Source organism: Cydia pomonella, chromosome 22, assembly GCF_033807575.1.
Source record: "Cydia pomonella isolate Wapato2018A chromosome 22, ilCydPomo1, whole genome shotgun sequence".
In the NCBI taxonomy this organism is placed as follows: Eukaryota; Metazoa; Arthropoda; class Insecta; order Lepidoptera; family Tortricidae; genus Cydia; species Cydia pomonella.
In genome coordinates, this window is record NC_084724.1 from 815,461 (window position 1) to 840,376 (window position 24,916).

At 39.6% G+C, this 24,916-nt stretch overlaps 1 protein-coding gene across 4 annotated transcripts in view; it reads left to right on the forward strand.

The window, feature by feature from the left end:
- The window catches only part of LOC133530268 (KH domain-containing, RNA-binding, signal transduction-associated protein 3-like), a 404,777-nt gene that overhangs the window by 366,205 nt on the left and 13,656 nt on the right, over positions 1–24,916 (forward strand). For 2 of the 4 annotated variants that reach the window (XM_061868145.1, XM_061868143.1), the window contains exons 6-9: positions 11,148–11,282; positions 14,186–14,275; positions 14,481–14,550; positions 18,195–18,290. In XM_061868145.1, the coding sequence (XP_061724129.1) occupies positions 11,148–11,282; positions 14,186–14,275; positions 14,481–14,550; positions 18,195–18,290 (391 nt within the window). Of the gene's footprint in view, positions 1–11,147; positions 11,283–14,185; positions 14,276–14,480; positions 14,551–18,194; positions 18,295–24,916 lie in introns of all 4 variants that reach the window. The other 2 variants (XM_061868147.1, XM_061868146.1) reach the window with 2 other exon arrangements.

Below are 24,916 nucleotides of genomic sequence, written 5' to 3' on the forward strand. Positions count from 1 at the left end.
AACGTTAAGCAAGAGTTACCTATTGTTCTTTTTAAATGATATTTTAAGCATTTCACGTTGGCCTCCCACAGTCCGCCGAAAGTGGGGGAATAAGGGGGATTAAAAATGAACTGAATGCGCTCTTCGGCTGTGTAGTTATATATGGACCTCATGCCTGCCTGTAATGCTCGTCCCAGTTCATTGTTTGCACCAACAAAATTAGTACCGTTATCGCAATAAATTTGACTGGGTCTTCCTCTACGCGAAATGAATCTGCGAAGGCAGGAAATGAATGCTTTAGCACTAAGGTCACTTACGGTTTCTAAATGGACTGCCTTAGTCCAAAAACAAATAAATATACAAATATAGCATTTGCTAATTCGATTTCCGCGTCCTATTTTGCTTGAAATTGGAAATGGACCACAGAAATCTGTTCCCGTTATAGCAAAAGGATAGCTAGGAGTGATTCGACTAGTTGGTAGTTGGCCCATTAGCGGCTTCATGGCTTCGGCTCTAAGACGAGTGCATATTACGCAGCGGTGATATATGCTTCGTGCCAACGTTCTACCTCCCAGGGGCCAAAACTGGTCCTTGAAGCTTGCCAGGAGTAGCTGAGGGCCAGCATGCAGTAAGCGTAGATGCTCGGCACGCATCAACAATTTCGTTAAGTAATGTTTAGCATGTAGTAAAACTGGATGTTTTTTATCATAGCTATATTCACTATTATTGAGCCGACCACCTACTCTCAGCAAGCCGACGTCATCAAGGAACGGACACAGCTGTAACATATGGGACGAGGTAAGTTTTTTATTGTTTTTTATTAATTTAAGTTCGTTTTTAAATGATTCTGACTGGGCTATTTTTATAAGGTAAGTTAAGGCTGAACTAAGTTCGTTTTCTTTAAGGGGTCCAACTGATCGATTATGTTTTTCTATGATTTTACAATTACTTATAAATCTTTGTACATAGGCAATTATTCTTTTTAAGCGTAATAAACTTGAATACTTTTTTATGTCAATCAAGTTATTCGTTTCATTGTTTTGATTTATATTTGATTTTGATTGTAACACTTTTATTTCAGGTAAAACCGTCTCAGTGGTGGGGTTTTGCGGCCATTGAGATTCGTCATGTTTCAGGAAAACTGGACCTTCCCACCACAAAGATGACTCAACAAGGAGACTTGGAGCTACTCCTCTCGAGGCCAGGTCAGCGGGATTTTTATCAGTAGGCACATGACGCCACGAGTCTCTAGAGGTAAGCTCACGAATCTCATTCACTCTGTTACACACGAATGTTTTAAGTATTTTAGGGCTTGTTTTTATCCAGCCAAGTGCTACAGTTGAGTCGGACCAGAAAACCTTTTCCTGTATGGAGCAACGGAGAGCTCCGCTGACCTTGGAAACGAGTCGCGCGCCCAGTAAGGCTGCTGCCAATTCAAGTTTCGGTATAGTCTGAACTTTAAGGGGACAGACTCGTGTTTTGGCGCAAAGCAATCTGACAGTTATGACGTTTGAACTATCCGTGGTGCGTACGTATACGCACGCCGCGTAAGCGTCTTTAGACGTGTCTACAAAACAATGGATCGCACAAGCGACAGGAGACGAGCATCGTACATGTCTAGGTACAGAAACTGAGAGTAAAGCATGCAAGTCGTTATGTAATTTTAGCCACGTTTTCTTAATGTCCGCGGGTACCTCCTCATCCCAAGTCAACTTGATAGACCACAGTCTTTGAAGTAAGATTTTAAGTGTTATAGTGCAAGCACTTAGGAGCCCAAGAGGATCAAATATCTTACAAGTGTTAGATAAGATGGTTCTCTTTGTAACTATTTCATCTTTAGGAATTGGTTCTATCGCAAAGGTAAGATTGTCAATATTTGGTGTCCACTGTACACCTAGCACACTGGACTGTTTACTTAGGTTTAGATTATCAGATACTGCTGAATCCTTAAATATTTCAGGACAGTTGCTACGGAATTTATGCACTGGAAAGCATGCCGAATTAAGTGTGCCTACTACTCCGTTGAGTATGTGAAACAAAGTTTCTTTACTGTCTGCACCTGTTAAGATATCATCCATATAGCAATCACTTTTAATGACTTCAGATACTAAAGGATCCGGGCATTCTAAGGCGAGCTGTAAAAGGCACCGCGTGCTTAAGAACGGTGCTGAGGCCGTGCCGTAGGAGACAGTATTTAATTGAAGCACTTGCAAAGGCTTTGTGTCATTTTCGCGCCATAATATTAACTGTAAATTTCGTTGCGAATCATGAATTAGGATTTGGCGATAACATTTTTCTATATCTGCCGTAAAAACATATCTATGTTGACGGAACCTGATCAAAATATTAAAAAGATCGTCTTGCACCACAGGGCCTACATATTGTATGTCGTTTAGGCTCTTTAAAGAGGCGCTTTTCATGCTACCATCAAAGACTACCCTTAATTTGGTACTTTCACTATTTTCTCTTAAAACGCAGAAATGTGCTAGGTAATAACCGAATTTCGGCTTATCGATTCGTGTGAGATGACCTAAAGACTCATATTCATGTATAAAATCACTATATTGTTTTTTCAAATTAGGATTGTTATTTAACTTTTTCTCTAAGGTATAAAATCGTTTGGCAGCTCCTCGGTAAGAGTCGCCTAGTAACATTTCAGGTGTCCCTTTCAGTGGCATCTGAACTGTAAACCTGCCGTCTGGTAAACGGTAAGTGTGAGCTTTAAAGTGCTCTTCACAAAACTCCTCGTCAGCTGACAAGGGAGCTTTGGCTTCAGGAAGTTCTTCAAGGTTCCAGAACCTGGTTAACTTTTCACTGATTTCCTTTGTAAAAAAGCAATTAATCTTCTGTGGGGCTTTAGGCTTAGGGCAATAAGTTGGACTTAAACGACCTGCTACGATCCAGCCGAACTCTGTATTTACAAGAATGGGCATATTTGTGCCCAGAGATATTTTCTCAGAACCTAATATTTCGTAAAATATTTCAGCACCTAGCAACATATCAACATCAGAAACTTGATGAAATTCAGGATCAGCGAGCTGAATATTTTTAGGTAAGTTTAGTTGAGTAAGGTCTACAGGCAAGTTAGGCAGCTGATCTGTAATTTCAGATATGACTAAGCAGTTTAAGGTCACTTGGAACTGATTGGACAGGGAACTGACACTTACGTCGCATTGATCGGATACTGAGAGTTTAATATTTTTTATGCCCGATATGTCTAAAGAATCGGGTTCAGGATTCCCTAATCCAAGTTTGTTTTTTAGGTCTTCAGTAATAAAGCAAGATTGGCTGCCTGCATCAAGGACAGCGCGAGCTACATAATCTACATTTGTATTGGGATTGAATACCTTAACTAAAGCGGTACCAAGCATAACCTGCCTACCTGAACGGACTGATAAAGCCCTATGCGGTTGGTTGACTACTTCAAGGTCATTTGATGATCCAACCGTGGGTGTCGTCACAGGCAAGGGTTGAGTTACGTTATTTTCTTTATGTAGTAATGTATTATGCTTCTTATGACATAATCTACATTCTCCTAATTTACAATTGCGTGCTTCATGTCCGCGTCGTAAACAGTTGGTGCAAAGTTTTAACTTTAAGGCTTCGCTCCACTTGTTTTCGATCGGTAAAGATTTGAATGATTCGCAGTCTATGATTCTGTGACCCTGACTACACATTGGACACGAGAAACCTGCTGGTTTAGAACCACTGGACGTGAGGAAACTTTTTGAAAATTTACTATGTGTAAATGAGCCTTTATGTTCATTCAGCGTGAATGGGCCCTTATGTTCACCTTTCGGTTGACTATCTTTATGAATATGAGAGAAGATTTTATCATGTCTATTAGCTAATGTAGTTTCTAAAATGTCCGCTCGATTGCGGAGAAACTCGATAAATTCGTCCAAGAGTGGCAAATCGGAGAGATTATTTCTATGCTCCTCCCACTTACCACTGGTGGTCGAGTCCAGTTTACTGGACACCATAAATATAATCAGCGTATCCCATTGGTCAACTGGCTGACCAAGCGTAGTCAGTGCTCTCAAGTTTTTTGTCACAAGGTCAATTAAGTATCTTAAAGATTTATGAGATTCTCTGGTTAAGGGTTCTATTTTAAAGAGAGCCTTCAGGTGGTTATTTATAAGAATTTTCTTATTATTATACCTCTGACATAACAAATCCCATGCAACCTTGTAATTTTGTGACGAAAATTCAATGGACTTGATTACAAGTGCCGCGCTCCCTTCTAAGGACGATCGTAAATAATGGAATTTGTTTATGTCAGGGATAGTTTCATTATTATTTATTAATGACTCGAACGTATCGCGGAATTCCAGCCATAAAAAATAATTACCATCAAATATCGGTAATTTGATAACTGGTAACTTTACGTTTACATTATCCTGACGCGAGCAACTACTGTGCGAACTTTGCTTATCCTCATTATTTATAGGTCGTAATTTTAATAATGTTTGAGCACAGGCAATACCACTGTAAAATCGGCTTTCAGTTTTCTCTCTTTCTTGAATTTGTTCATCCACGTTAGGATGAAATAGTTCTATTTGACTTTGACAATTTTCAAAATCACAGAATAATGCTTCAATTTTTACGCTTCGCAAATTCAATTCATTAAATTGCGCTTCGGAAATTTGGTCAGTTTTTATCCTTTTTAACTCTTCAATAAATTGTTCAAAATGTGTCAATCTACCTCTAATTGAACCGCGTTGTTTAATTAAATCTTTAAGCTTTAATTCATTTTCAATATCTACACCGCCTTGAGGGGTTCCGGTTGGAGACATTATGTAAATTTATATTAATATATTTCTTACGCGAGACACTGAAGTTGAAATGGATAAATAATGACCCAACAAAAAAACGGTAATAAACGAGATCTAGTGAAGGGCAATCAATAAACAAGATAAGAAAACTGTGCATCAAACCAGGCAGGAGTTCCAGGTGCGCGGAGACGCCGCGCGAAAGTAGGTCAAGTCTCGCTCGAACAGCTGACGCGAAGTAGGTCGGCACTGCAGAGAGTTGCTAGGCACAGCCGACGCGAGCGCAGTCAGTCCGAAAGATTTATCCTGGAAATGTCGGCCCGAATCGAAATGAGCTATAATGCAAGTATATAAGATATCTAATGGTTTGGGCCTTTGAGGAATAAACACTATGTTTAATAATGTGAGAAAATAATTATAAAATTTGTAACAAATTAATTTTACTAATTTAGAGTTACTTAAAGGAATTGCCTTTATGAAATAGCTAAGCGAAATAATGTTTAAGGAATGCTTTGTATAAAGAAAGCGTGAACAAAGGCGTGTTCGGTGCACAAGCACTTATTATTTTACGTAAACAACTTAAGTTAAATTATAATTTTAAGCAGTGCAAACTCAAGATGCAATGCAATTAGCACTTTATGACTTATAGATTAAGGTTGATTAGCTCCAGCAGGCCAACGGATAAATTGCTTTTAGGCTTAAAATGTTTTACTTTTCCGAGTAATTTTTAATGTTGTATTATGTAAGGGCGCGTAGCAACATAGGCGAAGAATGCACACAAGATAAGAAAGATGATTACCGGAATTTTAAGAAATTAATAAATGTCGATTTTATTTTCTTTTGGAATAAAGTACACTAAGCACAAAAATCAAAACTAGGTAAGGTAAAGAGGTAAAGGATAAGAATTGGGCACTCCCCTGGAAGTAGATCGCCGTGGAGACACGCGTGGCATGCAGTCCAAAGGTTACGCGCTGCAGTTTCTTTGTTCGCGCTTCTCGAACGTTCTGCCTTCCTTGTTGCTAAGTCGCGTACGCGCAGGTGTGTTGAGGTAACTCGTCGTATCACGGTCGCCAAAAACTTGCAGGCGATTATGGTGCAAGTAAAAGATCTTGATGTATACTTAATATGGATTTAATATTCGAAACTGATACAAAATTGGTATTCGCGAGTAATAGGTATGTAAGACGCGTGCGGCGTTGTGGCGGCCGCTGGAGCTAATGGAGTGTGGTGGGGTCCGTACCCCGCGCGCCCGCGCCCCGCGCGGTCACTTGTTGTCGTAGACACGGAACCCTTATAGTTTCGCCATGTCCGTCTGTCTGTCTGTCTGTCTGTCCGAGGCTTTGCTCCGTGGTCGTTAGTGCTATAAAGCTGAAATTTGGCATGCATATATCAATCAATAAAGCCGACAAAGTCGTACAATAAAATCTAAAAATTTAATTTTTTTTAGGGCACCTCCCCTACACGTAAAGTGGGGGTGAATTTTTTTTTTTCGCTTCAACCCTAGAGTGTGGGGTATCGTTGGAAAGGTCTTTCAAAACTAATAAGGGTTTTCAAGAAACATTTTTTGATAAAGTGAATATATTCGGAGATAATCGCTCCGAAAGACAAAAAAAAATGTGTCCCCCCCCCTCTAACTTTTGAACCATAGGTCCAAAAAATATGAAAAAAATCGTGGAAGTAGAGCTTAAGAAAGACATTAAATGAAAACTATAGCGGACATGACCAGTTTAGCTGTTTTTGAGTTATCGCAAAAAGTTTTCCCTTCATAGTAAAAAGACTTACTTTAATTAGGTACTGATTATGCAAATTTGCCTATTTGTTTAACTCGGGTGAAACCGTTTCATCCCTTGGTCAACAATTTACTATACTTTAAGCTCCAGTTTAGCTTATTGTGACGGAAGAGTAACTACGGAACCCTACACTGAGCGTGGCCCGACATGCTCTTGGCCGGTTATTTCCTTTTTAAATTTAATGCCCACACGTATTGTTCTTATAGATATAAGTTACACGTCTTATCAAAAACATAAATTTTCTCAAAGGTAAGGCTAAATTTCGTGAAAGCTGCCACAGAGTATAATACAATCTGCCCGACATTTTCTCTGAAAGGATTTTCTCATCGGGTGATCGCGAGTTATGGCGTAAAGGCCCCGATCCGTGGATGAAGTCCTATAGATAATGCATTATTAATTGTTAGGCCATGGTGGCCGAGTGGATCTGACGTCCGTCTTTCAATCCAGAGGTCGCGGGTTCAAATACTTAAAATCCTGGCTCGTACCAACGAGTTTTTCGGAACTTATGTACGGAATGTCATTTGATATTTAAAACTAGCTTTTCGATGAAGGAAACCTCCATACATCCGCGAAGAAATTCAAAGGTGTATGTGAAGTCCCCAACCTGCATTGAGCCAGCATGGGGACTGTAGCCCAAACCCTCTCGCGCATGAGAGGAGGCCTGTGCCCGACAGTGGACGTATATAGGCTGAATTATTATTTTATATTATTAAATGTTAGGTAATAACCAAATGTCACTAATTCCCAAAGTAAATATTTTGTAAATAATTACCACTTATGAACTTTTTTAAATAACAATATTTCCACTTGAAATTTAACAGTAAGTACATAATATTTTGGATGTTTCGAATTGTTGTCGAGCCAGTTCCTGCCCCTTCTTCCCCTTCACCGTTTTCCCTCTATTTTTCCTTCTATTATAACATTTCAACAGTTTATACTTTTCATGTCTATGTCTATCCTGAATCGATGCAGACCTAAACGCATCCCTTGGTCGAAAGAAATAAAAATGTCATGTGAAATTACTTACAATGAAATTACCAAAACTGTTGAACCAGAGCGAAAGTGATATGCGTGTATACTACCGCTGTAGTTTTGGGGAAAGTTTTTCGAAGTGCTGGCCAGTTAAAGTATTATACAACGAGATATGTGCCAGGTATGTACGCAGGTATTTCCTTAATCCCTTAAATTTAGGTGTCAAACAAGTACTTTTTTATTTAAAATTAAATTGAATACAGTTAATCATTTAATTTACAGTAAATTATTGAATACAGTCCATTTATAAAATCCCTTCTGGTGTCTTAAGGGCTCACATACATATTTTCCCGCGCACATTTATTTGCGCACAAATATAGGTTTAAAGGCACTACCATATTTTTTGGGTTTTATTATATTTAATATTATTATAATATACCTATGAACTAAAACACAAATTTATTTAATAATCGTACCTCACGGTAACAAGTTTCGAAAAACTTGTTTTATTGGCCACAACCACGCCAAGTGTAACGGGACCCTATTATTAAAACTCCGCTGTCCGTCCGTCCGTCTGTCCGTCTGTCACCAGGCTTGATCTCATGAAACGTGATAGCTATCTTCTTCTTCTTACTCGCGTTGTGCCGGCATTTTGCCACGGCTCATGGGGTCCGCTTGACAACTAATCCCAAGATTTGGCGTAGGCACTAGTTTTTACGAAAGCGACTTCCATCTGCCCTTCAAACCCATAGGGTAAACTAGGCCTTGTTGGGATTAGTCCGGTTATTTCTGTTGCCGGTATAACAACAAATAGGTACTAAAAAGTACGGAACCCTCGGTGGGCGAGTCCGACTCGCACTTGTCCGGTTTTTACGTCTTCCCCACTAAAAGTTTGAGCCCTATTGATGAATGCTAGCTCAACAAGCTCCATCTAGCGACTGCGATCTGTTCCAGGGGCATATTTCGCGAAGATATGTCCCAGTTTTATGACTAGACGCCGTAAAAATAACTACGTGTATTGTACTCGTAAATACGTCCACATATCTCGGCTGAGACCGTGTTCGAGGTGTTTTAATAGCGGCTCGCGATATAGCCAATTTCGTGACATCTTAAATCTAAATTTATAATTGTAAATTGAAGTGGTGTTTACTAACAATGAACTACACACCTCAGTAATTATCCGAGACTAGAAGGCCTACGTAGTCCGGATGGGTGAACATCGTGCAGTCTGGAGGGCGTATTGTAGAGTTCCAAATGGCCGAAGACCGTCTGGACGCCCTAGGTACCGCTGGAGAGACGAATTGCAAAAAGACCTTAGAGAACTCGGCGGGCGCCGTCGACTGGACAGAAACGGGTTTCGACAGAGAAGCATAGCGGTTTCGGAGGCCAAGATCCACTTCGGGTCGCTGCGTCATAGCAGTCTGAAAGAGGGCATACCGCGAACACCGAAGTTAACATATTCACTGCCGGGAACCCACCTGGTGGGCGCTCGTGAACTTTGTTCAGATGCCGGACAACCCACTGGGCGGGTTGTTTTGTATGCAGCTATAGACCACCGGTTTCTGGGGTAGTGCGCCGTTTTTTGTCTGGCAGTGAATGTGTTAAATTGCGGGCATCTTTCTATTTTACTCTAATAAAGTCGTAATTAGAATGACAGAGAAGGATGCCCGCAATTTGATTAGAACTTGGTAGATCCTTGGAATATTTTTAGCTTTCGCTTTGATTACCAGGGATGGTGATATCATCTTAACCACTTTTAAAATGTCGAATGTAGTCTTAGATCCGCGCCGTCCTGAGGAAAGAGGGGGGAAGGAGGGACGCACCTGAGATTTTACGACGTCGTCGAAGACACTTGGGGAGTTACGAGCGACGTTTGATCGGATTTCTGTAGTTGGGACATTAATAATTTAAAGGACAACTTTATCCGTTTTATAACCCGTTTTATTATTAAGGATTTTATAGCACTCGAGCGCTATTTGGGGTTTGAAATCTGTTTCTTGATTGATATTTGTTATGATATTATGAGCAGACTTTTGAAGTTCAAATACCGCTAAGTCGTGAGGTACTTAAGAAAAATCTCGACTGCATTTTCGGTTCTTGTACAGTGGCCATCAGATACATTGGAGCGGCCAAGACGTTCACAAATATCTGAACACGTCTCTATTACCAAGGTGTTAGAGTGCGTATTCATGATATTTTTGAGCGCATCGGTCGTTCCGGCGTATCTGATGACGACTTTTACAAAGATTTATATCTTCTGCAGCGATGCATGTGTGCTCTGATCTGACCCAAAACAATATCTCAGTGCACATGCACTTTGATTTAACCTAAAAAGCAGGCCGTTCGTCTCGCACTCATCGCAATTCCATTCTCAACGAAGCTGTTATTCGTATCCTAAGTGTAAGGCCTGAGTGGACGCTGGAGTTGGGCGTGCAGCGGGGCGGTGCGTGCGGCGTGCATGGTAAACAAATGCAAAGTATGCAAACAAACGTATAGGAACGGCCCTTAGTGCCCGCTGCTCACGTCGCTTGTGAGCCCGACGCCACGCTGCACGCCCCGCCGAACGCTCCGCTTCCACCAATCATTTTTAACCGACTTCAAAAAAGGAGGAGGTTCTCAATTCGACTGATTTTTTTTTGTATGTATGTTACACGATATCTCCGAGAATCGTGAACCGATTTTCAAAAATGTTTTTTAATCGAACGGGTATACCCGTCCCGTTGGCACCATGTCGGTGTCTGATGATGGGATCATGGAGAAATCGAGGGAACTCTTCAAATGTTATAGGTACATGTATGGCGCTTTTGGTAATTCTTGAAGTCGGTTTTATTTTTTGTTAAAAAGTTTTATAAATGAGACCGATGCATTAGACATCGTTTTATATCTGCGATCTTCCTGTTCATAGTATTGATGCTTTGGCATCCTTGCATTGACATTATTTGACAAACCATTGACATCCGTTTACATTAGTTTTAACCGACTTCAAGATTTCAAAAGGAGGAGGTTATCAATTCGGTGTGTATGTTTTACCTTTGTTTTTTTTTAATGTTTGTTACTCCATAACTCCGTCATTTCTGAACCGATTTTGAAAACTATTTTTTTGTTTGAATCTATATATATATATACAGATTGGTCCCGTTTTGTCAAAACTCAGTTCTGATGATAGGAACCATGACGAACCGAGGGAACTCTTCAAATGTGAAGAGTTCCCTTTGTCTTTCTTTCACCGGTCTGCCTCATTGAAATCGGTTTTTTTTTCTTAAAAATTATTATATACCTAGTGTGGATCATTAAGATGACGTGAAGAAAGTTTGTTAATGAAATACTTGCGCAACATGCGCTTGAAAGTAAATTTGGACTCCGCTTGCCTGATAGAGATTGGGAGAACTTCCCAAAGTCTGATTGCCTGGACAGCGAAAGAATTGGACATAAAACCCGTGCAATGTCGGGGGAATTTTGAACTGAATAACTTCCCAAAGTCTGATTGCCTGGACAGCGAAAGAATTGGACATGAAACCCGTGCAATGTCGGGGGATTTTTGAACTGAATGTCAGTGTTCCTCCCTGCATTGAGTTGCATTATTTTGTAAGTTGTTTATAAATTACAATCACAATCGTATGCTTGTGTGTCGCAGGATTACAATGATGACATCCGACAAGAGCAGATGCTGGAGATGCAGCTACTGGCCCAGGCGCCGCGCTCGCCTCCCGCCACCCCGCCGCATCCCGCGCCCCGCCTCAGTCCAGCACCGGAAGACCACAAACACAGGGTCAGTTACCTCACACACCTCTACCTCCCCTGCACCCGGCGTCGAAAGACCTCAAACAGTCGGTGACCTCACACAGCTCTTACTTCCTCCGTAGCCCGCGTACAAGGACCACAATGACGTCTCAACTCTCCCCAGCCCACACCCCGCGTAGAAGGACCACAAACAGCCAGTTACCTCAAACAGCTCTCCCTCCCCCGCACCCCGCGTAGGACAATCAACACCTTCGATCGAAACCTTTTCGAGATAAACGACTTATGCTAACACATGGCTGCGTGTCGCGAAATGGGGCGTCTAGGTACTCAGTGTTACTTGGCGATATCTAGACTAGTTGCTCTGTGAGCTGTGTAGACCTCTCGAAAGCGATAGGCTTAAAAAAAGTGAAATAAACCTTGGTTGAGTCATTATTACAGCGAATTCACAATGCCAATATTGAACATTTTATAAAAATCGAAACGTCAGAAAAAAATATATCTAACTACCGAGCCTGCTAACAATATTTCATGATAATTGGTTGAGATATGCGACCTGCAGAGGAGAACCGAAATCATTTTTACCCAATCTGAAACAAAGACCTTCGCTAACGCTCGGTCAAATAAGAAGGCAGATATAAATAAATCAATCAATATTAGGGGACATCTTATTCAGCTCGACCTAGCCCCGAACTAAGCAAAGCGTGCACTAGACGACGAAATACACATACTTATATAGATAATTGCATACTTATATATATAGAAAGCATCCATGACTCAGAAACAAATATATGTCTTCATCATACAAATAAATGCATTTACCGGGATTCGAACCCAGGACCAACGGCTTCATAGGCAGGGTCACTACCCACTAGGCCAGACCGGTCGTCTTTATAAGGAATCATTTTGTCTATCATTCACAAGGTGCAACACCAACCAGGTCAATCAATATCTTACAGTAACCTATTAACTGACAAGTCTCTTTGGCAAAACATGAGTCCTAACTACACAATTTGAAATAGAATAGAATAGGACTAGATTTCTTTTTGAAATGTTCTGTGGCGACCAATTTATTTACACGCTTTGTCATTTACCAGTGGACGCCGTACACATTGTATTTCCTCACAACATGTCCAATCCGCGTGTATTTTGTCCGAGACTGGGAAGCCAATTCGAACTTCAGGAATCGTAATGTAATTTGTTATTTATATGTTGATTTCGTCTGGGTCGTATTAGGATTTACGCGACAAAGTTACCTATCCGAACCTTGAAATATTTTTATCCGACTATTTATTATTTTATTTATCATTTGCCAAATTTTGATTTTATCGAACGTGTTTTATTTTCAAAAACCGTCTGATTTTCAGAAAGGTCACAAATGTAACATAACCTAAGCAAATGGGTTATATTATTTTAAGTTAAAAAATTATTTTTCTTACCAACTGGGTTGTATAATATTTACAGGACGCCTTTTTTTAAATGTTTAGAAACTATTTTCTGTGGTTTAGTATTTTTTAAAAAAGATGCATTCAGTTCGGACGAAACAAGTTGCGAGTATAGCATTCAATATTTTTTTTATACTACGTCGGTGGCAAACAAGCATACGGCCCGCCTGATGGTAAGCAGTCTCCGTAGCCTATGTACGCCTGCAACTCCAGAGGAGTTACATGCGCGTTGCCGACCCTAACCCCGCCCCCCCTCGTTGAGCTCGTGCAACCTTATTCACCGACAGGAACACAACACTATGAGTAGGGTCTAGTGTTATTTGGCTGCTGTTTTCTGTAAGGTGGAGGTACTTCCCCAGTTGGGCTCTGCTCTAGATCTGGAATGACATCCACTGGCTGTGCCCTACCACACAAAGCAAGATGAAATTCACAATGCCCATACCTCTCTTTGCATCAATGTCGCATATCTATTTATGCAGGTGAGAATGGTGAGATATAGGCGGGTCCATACTGGGTTGCATACAAGTTTAAGTCATATCTTTGATACGCATAACAACTTGTGTCATAATCATCATTGCGCATACAAATGAAGTCATAATATATTGTGTCATACATATTTAGCCATAATATTTGACGACATACCTACATAGCCGTGGTCATATATTTTTTGTGCATACCTACCGAACCTAACCTAAAATTTTATGCGAATTAAATTGATGACTATAAAAATTATGACATAACTCATTTATGACAAACACCCAGTTATGCTCAGGAATAATTCTGACTAAAGATTTTTATGACTTACAATTATATGCATTAAGTGTTATGACAATTAAAAATATGACTTAAGTTGTTATGCGACCAGAGGGAGTCCCGATATAGGTACAGATATCAAAGCAGATTCAGGTGAAATTGTTGAAGTTGGAATAGGCACCTGAGCAGAATGCCTCGCGATTGCCCTCTGTGCCTGTCCTACCGGCAAACGGCTTTCAATAGCCTGACAGATTTCAAGTTTCCTCCATTGCGCCCTGGAAAAATAACCACCCGGTTTATTTTATGAGACGGACACTCAATGTTTATGATCACCCGGTTTATTTTATGAGACGGACACTCTCAATGTTTATGATTGTCACATTCATCACAAATCATTCCTAGAAAATATAATTAGTTCAAAGACTTTTGAACAAGCAAGATTTTTGCGGACATTTATTCATTCATTAGCAGTCGCAAATGGAATCTTGTATCTACTACGATCAAGGAAAATATACATGTTTCTTAGTTTTATACTAACTCCAAAGAATAAAAGATGCTTCGTCTCAAGTTTCTTGTATACGGTCACGTCTGAAAATATATATACGGACGTTAAAGTGCCCAAAATATGTATACACCTTATTATATGGGCAAAAAGTCGTGTATACATATTTTTGGGACTTTGTTCGTATCGATATTTTCAGACGTGACTTAACCTCCTCGTGTGCCTGTGTTCCAGGCCGCAGGGCTGGCGTGTGCGTCGCTGGCGGGCGCCGCTCGCGACTACTCGCCGCCGCTGCCCGCGGCGCCCGAGCACCAGCATCATCAGGTACCCTCACATTGCACTCACTCTATCTAATCTATGTAATATAGTTCTCTATTACTTACTTTTTACTTCATCCATAAAAATAACAAAAAATAAGCAAAATAAAACTATGTGACAAATACCAAAAGTTGGGGAATCAGTAGGACTTCAATATTAATATAGGTACTGGATTTTACGGACGACTCAATCTTAAAATGTTTGTTTGCAGCTAGCAGCGAGCCATGGAGTTCTGATGGGCAGCGTGCTGCCACCGCACTTACTGCATAACTCCATACTAGGTGATTGTCAATTTCAAAAAATAAAACCGTCTTCAAATATTACCAAAAGCGCCATACAGGTACCTATAACAATCATCAGACCCCGACATGGTGCCAAAGGGACCATATCGGGGTTATACCCGTTCGATTTAAAAAAAAATTGAAAATCGGTTCATGATTCTCGGAGATATCGAGTAACATACATACATAAAAAAATCAGTCGAATTGAGAACCGCCTCCTTTTTTGAAGTCGGTTAAAAATGATAATGATAATGATTTATTGGTAAATAATACATTTAAAAAGTCGTAAACATCTTAATCTGCATAGCATACTCGTAGTATCGTTTAAACTTTTTTCTACTCCTGTACTTTTTTTTTGTCATTTAAAGGGTCGTGCACACATCTTTAAAACCCTTATAGTTGTCAAGACAAGTCTTTAGTCTATTCCCCAAAACCGCATTTGTGCATACACGTAGCATCTTTTTGGCAGTTTTCGATACTTCGTGTAATGACCACTTAAAAAATATTGTATGAAATACATTGTTGCCAACCTTATTTTAATGTCATTTCTGACAAATAAGTGAACCATAGACATGTTATTTTAATTTCAATCATTCATTTTCCCGCTCATTTTCCCTCCATACTTTACTACTTGTTGAATATGGTTATTGTGGTTGTCGAATATAAACTTTTGTGTTAAAAAACAGTGTCTTTCAAGTTAAAATCGATAAAGACGAAACGTTTGTTTTTATCCTCCAGCAGAAGTATCTCAGATTATACTATTTAAAATAGTAGGACACCGTAGGGAGGTAGGGTAAGTCCACTAGATGAAATGAAAAATATTTGTTAAATTTACAATTTCATTTCAAAGTAAGCTTGGTCGTAGAAAAAGTATTGTATGCAACGTTGCTTAACTGAGTCAAAAAATACTCGTGGCGTTTTTATTAACAATTTTCGGCTTCGCCTCAAATTGTTACCCACACCACCAGAGGCGGCGTTAGGCGTGGGCGACGTGGGCCTCCGCCTACGGCCTCGCGTCTCAAATACGTATAATATCACGGACACAACGTAAAAATGTTCGTTATTTCTTGCACCACCAGAGGGCCTCGCTAAATGTACCTTGCCCACATACAATTTTGGTCTTGCCCCGCCGCTGCACACCACTTGTATAAAATATATTTTACATTTCATAACAGTATACTCCTATTGGGTTTATATATATTTACTTATTATGATCACACTCTTTCCTCTAGATGGCATCTTTTTAGTTGCTCCTCTTGTCATAAGATGGCGCTGTCTTTGCTTTAGTAAAAGCTGGAAGCGTGGTTGTAGTTAAAGATTCTTGTTCATATTTAAGAATTAAGATGCTGTGACTTAAAGTATGTCGTAAGTATATTACAGGGTGAAATTTAATACTAGTCATATTCTGCGTAGTGACTTTATAGACTTCACTGAACATCTTTTATTATGGGACCAATGCTGAAAGCGCGAAAAAAAATTGACTGTCACATAGAAATCAGCGCATGGCGTTGGTTAGTGATTGAAATTTTACCCTGTATAAATTACTGAAGTATTGTGAATGTTTTGTATGTGTGCATATTACGTAGATAGATTCCCTACAGTATGTGTGTATCCCCTAAATATTTGACTAACCTATTAAATATAAGTGTAGCCGCCGTGCAGGTCAGGATCTCGACGACTTAAATAAAACTTCGATTTATAATGAAGTGAAGTATAATCTTCCAAAGGGGTACTGGTTTACAAGGGTTCTTGTCAAAACGGTTCAATGTAGAAGATAGGTGTTGAAAGTATGGAGGATGATGCAAGAGTGATTTGCAATATTTGACTTGATCAGTACAAAAAGGTTTAGATTTAAATGCTTCCAATTGGCCGCGATACAGATTATGTGGAGCGCTCCTATTGGTGCTTTTAAAAAGCCTCCGAATAATAGCCGAGCCCGACGGCTGCGTTTAGCTACTGCATTGTTTTTTATATAATATTAAGTTGCAGTCGCAACAATAAGAAAACGGGCCATTCACGTATTTTAAGTTGGCGTCGGTCCGCCAACGCTCGCGTTGAAGCTCCTCGTTATGGAATAAACATGTCGAGCAATCTTCAACTTAAAATACGTGAGTGACCCGTTTTACTACATTTAATTTTACTAACCTCGTGGCCGATTCCGGTTTTGTTCTTTTGGTATTAAATTGACGATCACTCACGATGATAGGTCCTACAGCGAAAAACATTTCTCTATGAAGCGATGGTAGCCGAATGGATATGACGTCCGACTTTAAATCCGGAGGTCGCGGGTTCAAATCCTGGCTTGTACCAATGAGTTTTTCGGAACTAATTTACGAAATATCATTTGATATTTACCAAATTACCACTAGCTTTTCGGTGAAGGAAAATATCGTAAGGAAACCTGCATACAACTGTGAAGAAATTCATAGGTGTATGTGAAGTCCCCAATCCGCATTGGGGTATAGGCCAAGCCCTCTTGCCCATGAGACGAGGCCCAGCAGTGGGACGTATATAGGCTAAATTATTATTTCTCCATCGCTCGAATATGCAAGAACGATAGATAGACTGATAACAAAATTTCGATTTTCATTTGGCGCTCTGGTGCCCGTGAGATGCACCTCGAGGCGTGTCAATGTCATATCATAACTATAACACATTGTTAAATTTGAATCGGGTTCCTCGTGATTGTATACAGAAGTTGCGGAAAGTTTCCAATAAGTTGGTAAGTTTCTCGGAAATTTCACAGGAAACAAAGTTAACTTTCATTTTGAAAATGGAAAGTTTCGATTCCTATACAAAAATATGGCAAGTTAGATGAAAAATAATTTTTAACAAGCTGAAACGTCTGCGATCGATGCAATTAAGCTTATAATAATATGATGATGATGATGAAATTTAAAAGTGGAAAAATACTGCCTTGGGTGAAACTTGAACTCACGGCTTCTGGGTCGATACTCCAGTGCTCTGCCATCTGAGCCACCAAGACCTCATCCACAGCCAATTTTCCCACTACATGGGTCTAGGGGACCCTAGCGACATCTACCGTACGAACGTTACATTTCTTAGACGGCGGAATTAGAAGAAATTTCGCTATTTTGGAAGCCCTACTCATAGTGTTGTGTTCCTGCCGGTGAGTAAGGTTGCCAGAGCTGAACGAGGGGAGGGAGGGTTGTTAGGGTCGGCAACGCGCATGTAACTCCTCTGGAGTTACAGGCGTACATAGGCTACGGAAACTGCTTACCATCAGGCGGGCCGTATGCTTGTTTGCCACCGACGTAGTATATAAAAAAAGCCCTTCGACGATCGATCAGCATGATTGTTTGACGTTTGGTTGACGACCGGTTTGGCGTAGTGGGTAGTGAGTGACCCTGCCTACGAAGCTGATGGTCCCGGGTTCAAATCCTGGTAAGGGCATTTGTTCGTGTGATGAGCATGGATATTTGTTCCTGAGTCATGGGTGTTTTCTATGTATTTAAGTATTTATAAATATTTATATATTATATATATCGTTGTCTAAGTACCCTCAACACAAGCCTTATTGAGCTTACCTACTGTGGGACTTAGTCAATTTGTGTAATAATGTCCTATAAATATTTATTATTTATTTATTATTATTATTGTGTAAGACTAACTTGCATGTCCAGGTACTAACGGCGGGGAGCTCCTGGGCCTGGGGTCCCCGGTGCTGCGGGGAGTGCTGCGCGCGCCGCCCGCGCCCCCCGCGCCCCCCGCGCCTCAAGGTCGGTACGTCGCATTTTATAACAACCTACCTCGTTCCTTCTCTAGTATGCCTTGCACGTTCCCTTCTAGCGGGAATGGAATTTCAAGAAATTTTCACAGGAATAACTTAAATTTTAGAAATGGAAAATTTAAAAAGTTTGATGCTTCCGAAATTTTGCAAGGTCGCATTTTATACCAAATAATTCTTCCCTCTGCTACCTCTACCCTTCTTTAGTCGATTATTTCTCTATCACACTATAGGTACAACTACATACGGCCTCATTCTGTAGTGTGTGTGTGACGCCACACTCCCACTCTCTTAGCGTATATATATTCCACCTCAACCTCAATTGTTGTTTACTCCGAGAGTACGTCTGAATGTCTATAAGAATGAATATATACGAGTGCTATGTCATTATATAAAATAAGATCTTACTTATAACCTATCGATTGTGTCATTAAAGCTCATGGCGATCCTGCCAATGCGGCGAATTAAAAAAAGTCAAACATTAGATCTCGATAAGATATGGATCGGATCTGTTACTGTCAAAAGTGACATTTTGTTTGAAAAAACGACACCTTTGACACTGACAGATCCGATTCATATCGCATCAAGATTTAATTTTAACGTTTATTAAAATTATAATCTGATTGCATCACAGATAGATCCTTATTTAGCCTGATTTACGTTTCCACCGGTTTGGACACTGGTATTTCATACATCCATACAATGATCACGACAAAAGGTCAGTACGTCGCATTTTAAACGAACCTACCTCTACACTACCCCATTCATTACAACTCAAAGAGCATATAGGGTAAAGGCACCTATTACCGTGGTAGTTAAGGAACTTTTCAAAAGAGATCCAAAAATTAAGGGTATCAATGCTGTCTAACAGCCAGGAATTTTTTTTTTCATCAGAGCATTTAATGAACTTTCCGTTTCACACGTTTTTGGATTCATTTTGGGTTATTATATGTATTAAAATATTTTTTGAAGCCAAAATGACCAAATCTTCTATTACCGTGGCAAGGGACAGGCTGTGATTCTATTATCGCGAATTGAGCTTTCATTACCGAGGGTACAATTGGCATGATTTTTCTGCAATCGTTAACAGAAACCAAACTCTAAATTCGAAACCTAATACCGAGGGTTAAAACAATAATAACGACGTGGGTTCTGTATATTATTTTTGTGTCATTAAGTTTAATAATGACACAAAAATAAAAAATAAAACTATAGGAGTATGTTTAAAAATAAGAGATATATTCGAAGAGATTATAATTACACTTTGGCACAATCAAATACTATTAAATAGTTAACTTACCAAGTACCCACGAGTACCTGTATAACAAGTTATAAGTTGAATGTTTTACATGTAAAACAACAAAAAATATTGATAGTAAAGTTTTACTAAGGACGTATATGACAAATAGGCCTGCCTGTTATTAAATAAAGTAATTTTTAAATGCTATAAAGATTGATAAGAGTTTGTCTTACTGACATAATTAGCTGCACAAAAAAACAAGTAAGTAACATTTTCTCATAAGGCACAGCGCAAATTATAGTCGAAACTTTATAAGCTGGACGTTTACCACCTGAGTGAAAGTTTACCACAGTGAAATGGTAAACGTCCACCTTATACAATTTCGACTATATATAAAAACATGAAAATTTTTAATTCTAATATTTTTGATAAGGTAATTAAGTTAAATGAAGTCTCTCACATATTATGTGTTATAATTTACCCGTTTATAACTAACAAATCACAGTACTTTTCTTATTGCTGATTCTTATAGCTAAAAAAATCATGTCTGAGATTTTGGACTACTGTATAAATAAAATTATATAAAAAAAATTCTAATCGGAATTGTCTGGCAGTTGGGTACCCTTCCTTGTCTGTCAGAGTAATAACTGAATCAGAAAACAGAAGAATTTAAATCTGATAATGATAACTGAAGTCTAAATTTTATCAACGAAATCTGTACTTGCGGTACCCTAAATGCGATATTTCAATACAATACCAAATAGTCACTCGGTAATAGATAACTCTTTAAGAGCCTATTACCGACCCATTCGATATTTCTCTGGGTCGGTAATAGATTTCTATACATTCTATTACCGAGGGTAATATGATCATACCATCGGTAATAGGCTTAATTTGGAGTTTAATTAAACCTAATTCCGACCCATAAAAAGAATAAAACACAGATGTTTTTTCAAATCAAATCAAACACGTATATTACAAGCTTCTTGTAAAGACAAAATCACATAACTGGCAAGTAAATTTTAGGTTTTAACTCAAAATAAAAAAAGTTGACAGATTAAGGGTTCCCATAGAAACAAGGAAATCGGTGCTGAAGTTTTTGTTAAAAATTAAGGGTTAGTTGAATACTTTCCATACCACGGAAATAGCTCTTTAATAGCGTGAATAGATCAAGATTGGAATAAATAAAAAAAAATATAAAATTGATAATTTGTACCAAAACTAAAGAGTAAATAACAAAACTACCACTTTTTCTATTACCGTGGCATACCACGGAATTACTTACCACAGAAGTAATTGGCGCCTATCACCGCTGTATTTTATTTTCAATTTTAAACGTATTTTCCGGTCAAAAACTAAGTTAAAAGTAATTCAAAATCGTGTAGAAAACAATACACAACCTCTTAAAAGGCATTGCACTAGTTTATTTGCCATAACTATTACGTAAAACACTAAGTAAGATTGGAGTGCACTTACCTGTGGTGTCACGCGTCTGTATGGAACAACCGGTTCTTGCGCCGCCGACGCACAAACTGACGAATCGCGAGTTTTTTGTTACACTCACACAAATGCACACTAATGGGCACGATAGACCAATGAATGAGCTTGTTTTGTGTATACTTTATTTCTTAGAGAATAGATCTGTTTGCTTGCAAAATGCGTATTTGTAAACACCGCGGTGTTAGACGTCGATTTTGATACCCGCGTTAATAGCCGCCGTTACCCTAATCACTACGTTTTCTACAACTAACTATATTATGGAAGGTAGAGGTAAGGAGAATATTTAATCTCTTATGGGAAAACTGTTGCTAAAATGTCCAGCTGGCAGCTGTAAATAATGGTTGTCAATCTCTCCGGTGACGCTCGGGTAGCACAATGTACTTAGAAGTTATTAACGGAGTGAAGTGCGCTGTCAATGATTTGAAATATTTCATGAATGTAAAAAAAACTTTCGCGATGCATTGTGGCGCCAACTATTTAAGGTTTTTTGATGGACACTTTTCATAAACATATATTGTTCTCCTTACACTCTCGATAACCTATATGATTGCATCATAAGATCCTAGTCTGGGACCGGTCTGAAAACCAGCGCCGGGCATATCGGCCCAGCACACGCGAGACTGGAACCATTTGCTCAATATTTCTACGTTAATATGTATAAATTATTATAATTCTTTTTCTTCTTCTTTATTATGTAATTTTTTATTTTGTTCTCTAGTGAACCTGTAATATGTGGCAATAAAAAAATATTATTCTTATAATTTTAGTTGTCAAAAGTTGACATTTGAGAATTCAGTGGCCATAAAATATATGGCGTGGTACAGCGCTATCTGTTTCGGCTGTCAAACTAGGGGGCACTTTTTTCGTAGACTTTACCTCTCTATTACATTATTACTCTTTGGTAAGTTACACATTTACATTTATTAGTAGTACATTTTTTTCTCATAAGCGCAATTACAAACGAAACTAAATAATCCCGAAACGAAATAACTAAACTAAATAATCGGACCCGGGTATGTCCTTAAACTACGTCCAAAAGAGAGGTATGGGCAATGTGAATGTCATCTCGCCTTGTGTGGTAGGGCACAGCACAGCAGATGTCATTCCAGATCTAGAGCAGAGCCCAACTGGGGAAGTACCTCCACCTTACAGAAAACCGCAGCCAAATAACACTTAACCCTACTCATAGTGTTGTGTTCCTGCCGGTGAGTAAGGTTGCCAGAGCTCAACGAGGGGGGTGGGGTTGGGGTCGGCAACGCGCATGTAACGCCTCTGGAGTTGCAGGTGTACATAGGCTACGGAGACTGCTTACCATCCGGCAGGCCGTATGCTTGTTTGCCACTGACGTAGTATAAATTTTTTTTATTAAAACCAGACAAGTGTCGGTCTCGCCCACCGAGGGTTCCGTACAAATTATCTCATTATTTATTTTTTTACAAAATAAATGTAGGTACTTTAATGCAGCATCCTGAGAATGATAGCAGAGAGGTGGGATTTTTTTTTATACTACGTCGGTGGCAAACAAGCATACGGCCCGCCTGATGGTAAGCAGTCTCCGTAGCCTATGTACGCCTGCAACTCCAGAGGAGTTACATGCGCGTTGCCGACCCTAAACCCGCCCCCCCTCGTTGAGCTTTGGCAACCTTATTTACCGGCAGGAACACAACACTATGAGTAGGGTCTAGTGTTATTTGGCTGCGGTTTTCTGTAAGGTGGAGGTACTTCCCCAGTTGGGCTCTGCTCTAGATCTGGAATGACATCCACTGGCTGTGCCCTACCACACAAAGCGAGATGAAATTCACAATGCCCATACCTCTCTTTTGGACGTAGTTTAAAGACGTACCCGGGTCCAAGGACGTACCGGGATTCGGATATTCTTCGCCGATATACCGACCTCCATATCATACGACCCAAGAAATAGGTATTTTTATGAAACCTGTAATATAAGGTAGTTTACTAATGTAGTTTTATAAGTGTCTTGTAACTAACAATCTATGGATCGGAGGAATCTGAAAATAAATAATTTTTATTTTATTTTTTTATTTATTTAAGTGGAAGACGATATTACTTGCCAAAATTCTAGGTCAGTACCCAATGATTCCCTTGACATTGTCGAAATATACGTTTTTTGTGGCATAAACGGCCGTATTTTTTTGTACGTTGACTTAGAAGTTTGATATTTTCACAGCTTCAAGTGGCTGTATATTTTTAATTTCAACTTGATACATCTATGCATTCCCGAGATAAAGAGTCTTGACAGAAAGACAGACAGATGGACAAGTAACTGCTTTAGCTCAGCGATCCAAAAAGAATCTTGCCCTCCGAAACGAGAGAACGCCACCTGTCCCGATCCAGCGCGGTTTCCTGCCATGAACTGGCATTCAGCCGACGCAGGTCCGCCTCCACGACATCACACCAGCGGTACCTGGGGCGCCCGATCGGACAACAAAGTGATCCTATTAGGGTTCCGTTTTTTCCTTTTGGACAGAACCCTAAAAACGTAAAAAGAAGAAATTGCCACGAAATGGCCTCATCTCAGCATGTAGCTGGCGCATCAAACAAAATAACTTTTTCTTAGTTATTCGGTTATCTGTATCATCTGACGCCGGTTTCATCTCTAAAAACCCTTTAGTACACTCCTCACCAGCGATTATATGATATTGGCTGAACATTCTTCGCTGCACTTTAGAAAATATTCTTACAAACTCACTTTGTACCTACCATTAAGGCAATATTTCACCGACTTTATCTACCAAACTTCAGTTAAAATAACTAAATTTTAAAACACAAAAGACTTTGCAAAGCTACCAATATTCCACAGCTTGCTTTAAGTCCAGCTTAACGCCATTTTCTCCAACGTGTATTCGAGACTCAATATTTCTGTATCACACTTTCCACGCAAAGAATTCAGTCAACAGCACGTAAAATGAGGTTTCGTAGATGAAAATACACTGCTACACTTTAACCCGACGCAAAATAAGTTTATCGAAGAAATTTAATTTAGAATTCTTGTGAAAGAGAACTGGCAAAACCATCTTACCGCCAATTAATTAGATATCTTTAGTGAATTATTTCCTGTAGATGTTTGCTACGATGACTACGACTTATTGAAGAAGCGATTGAACGCTTTAATCAAGCTTCTTTTGAAATTTTAGAGCTTGCAAATTATTTCAACAAAGCTGCACTATTCCTTCTAATATAATAGTGTTGTGTTCCTGCCGGTGAGTGAGATTGCCAGAGCTCAACAAGGGTGCTGTGTGTTAGGGTCGGCAACGCGCATGCCTCTGGAGTTGCAGGCGTCCATAGGCTACGGTGACTACTTACCATCAGGCGGGCCGAATGCTTGTTTGCCACCGACGTAGTATAACAAAAAACCTGCACAATATCGGCCGAAGTGGAGGCATACGGTGAGTACAAAAGTGCAAGCCTTTGAAGAACAGAGGCGAGTGGAACTCGACGCGAAGCGTGACGAGTTAAAGGCCCGACCACCTGCGGTCATAAACTACAATTTTGTCGGAGGGGTGCTGAACTGCGGTGAATGTGGCCGTACATTTACTGCGAAAATAGGCTCCGTCAGCCACCTCCGAGCTGACGATCGTCGCTCTCACTCCGAGGCCGAAACCGGCCATGACGGGATGATGATGATGATAAAAAAATTATAAATGCGAAAGTAAACCTGCCTGTCTGTCTGTCTGTCACCCCTTCAAGCTTAAATAGCTGAAGCAATCATTAAATCATTATTATCATTCCACGCGGATGAGGTTGCGGGGAGAAACTTGTTGAGAGGGAAGTTCCACGTGATCGTCAAAAAGAAAACGTTTTTCCACTTCTATATATTTTTCTCAAACATGCAATGAAATATTGATGTTGTAGGTTTC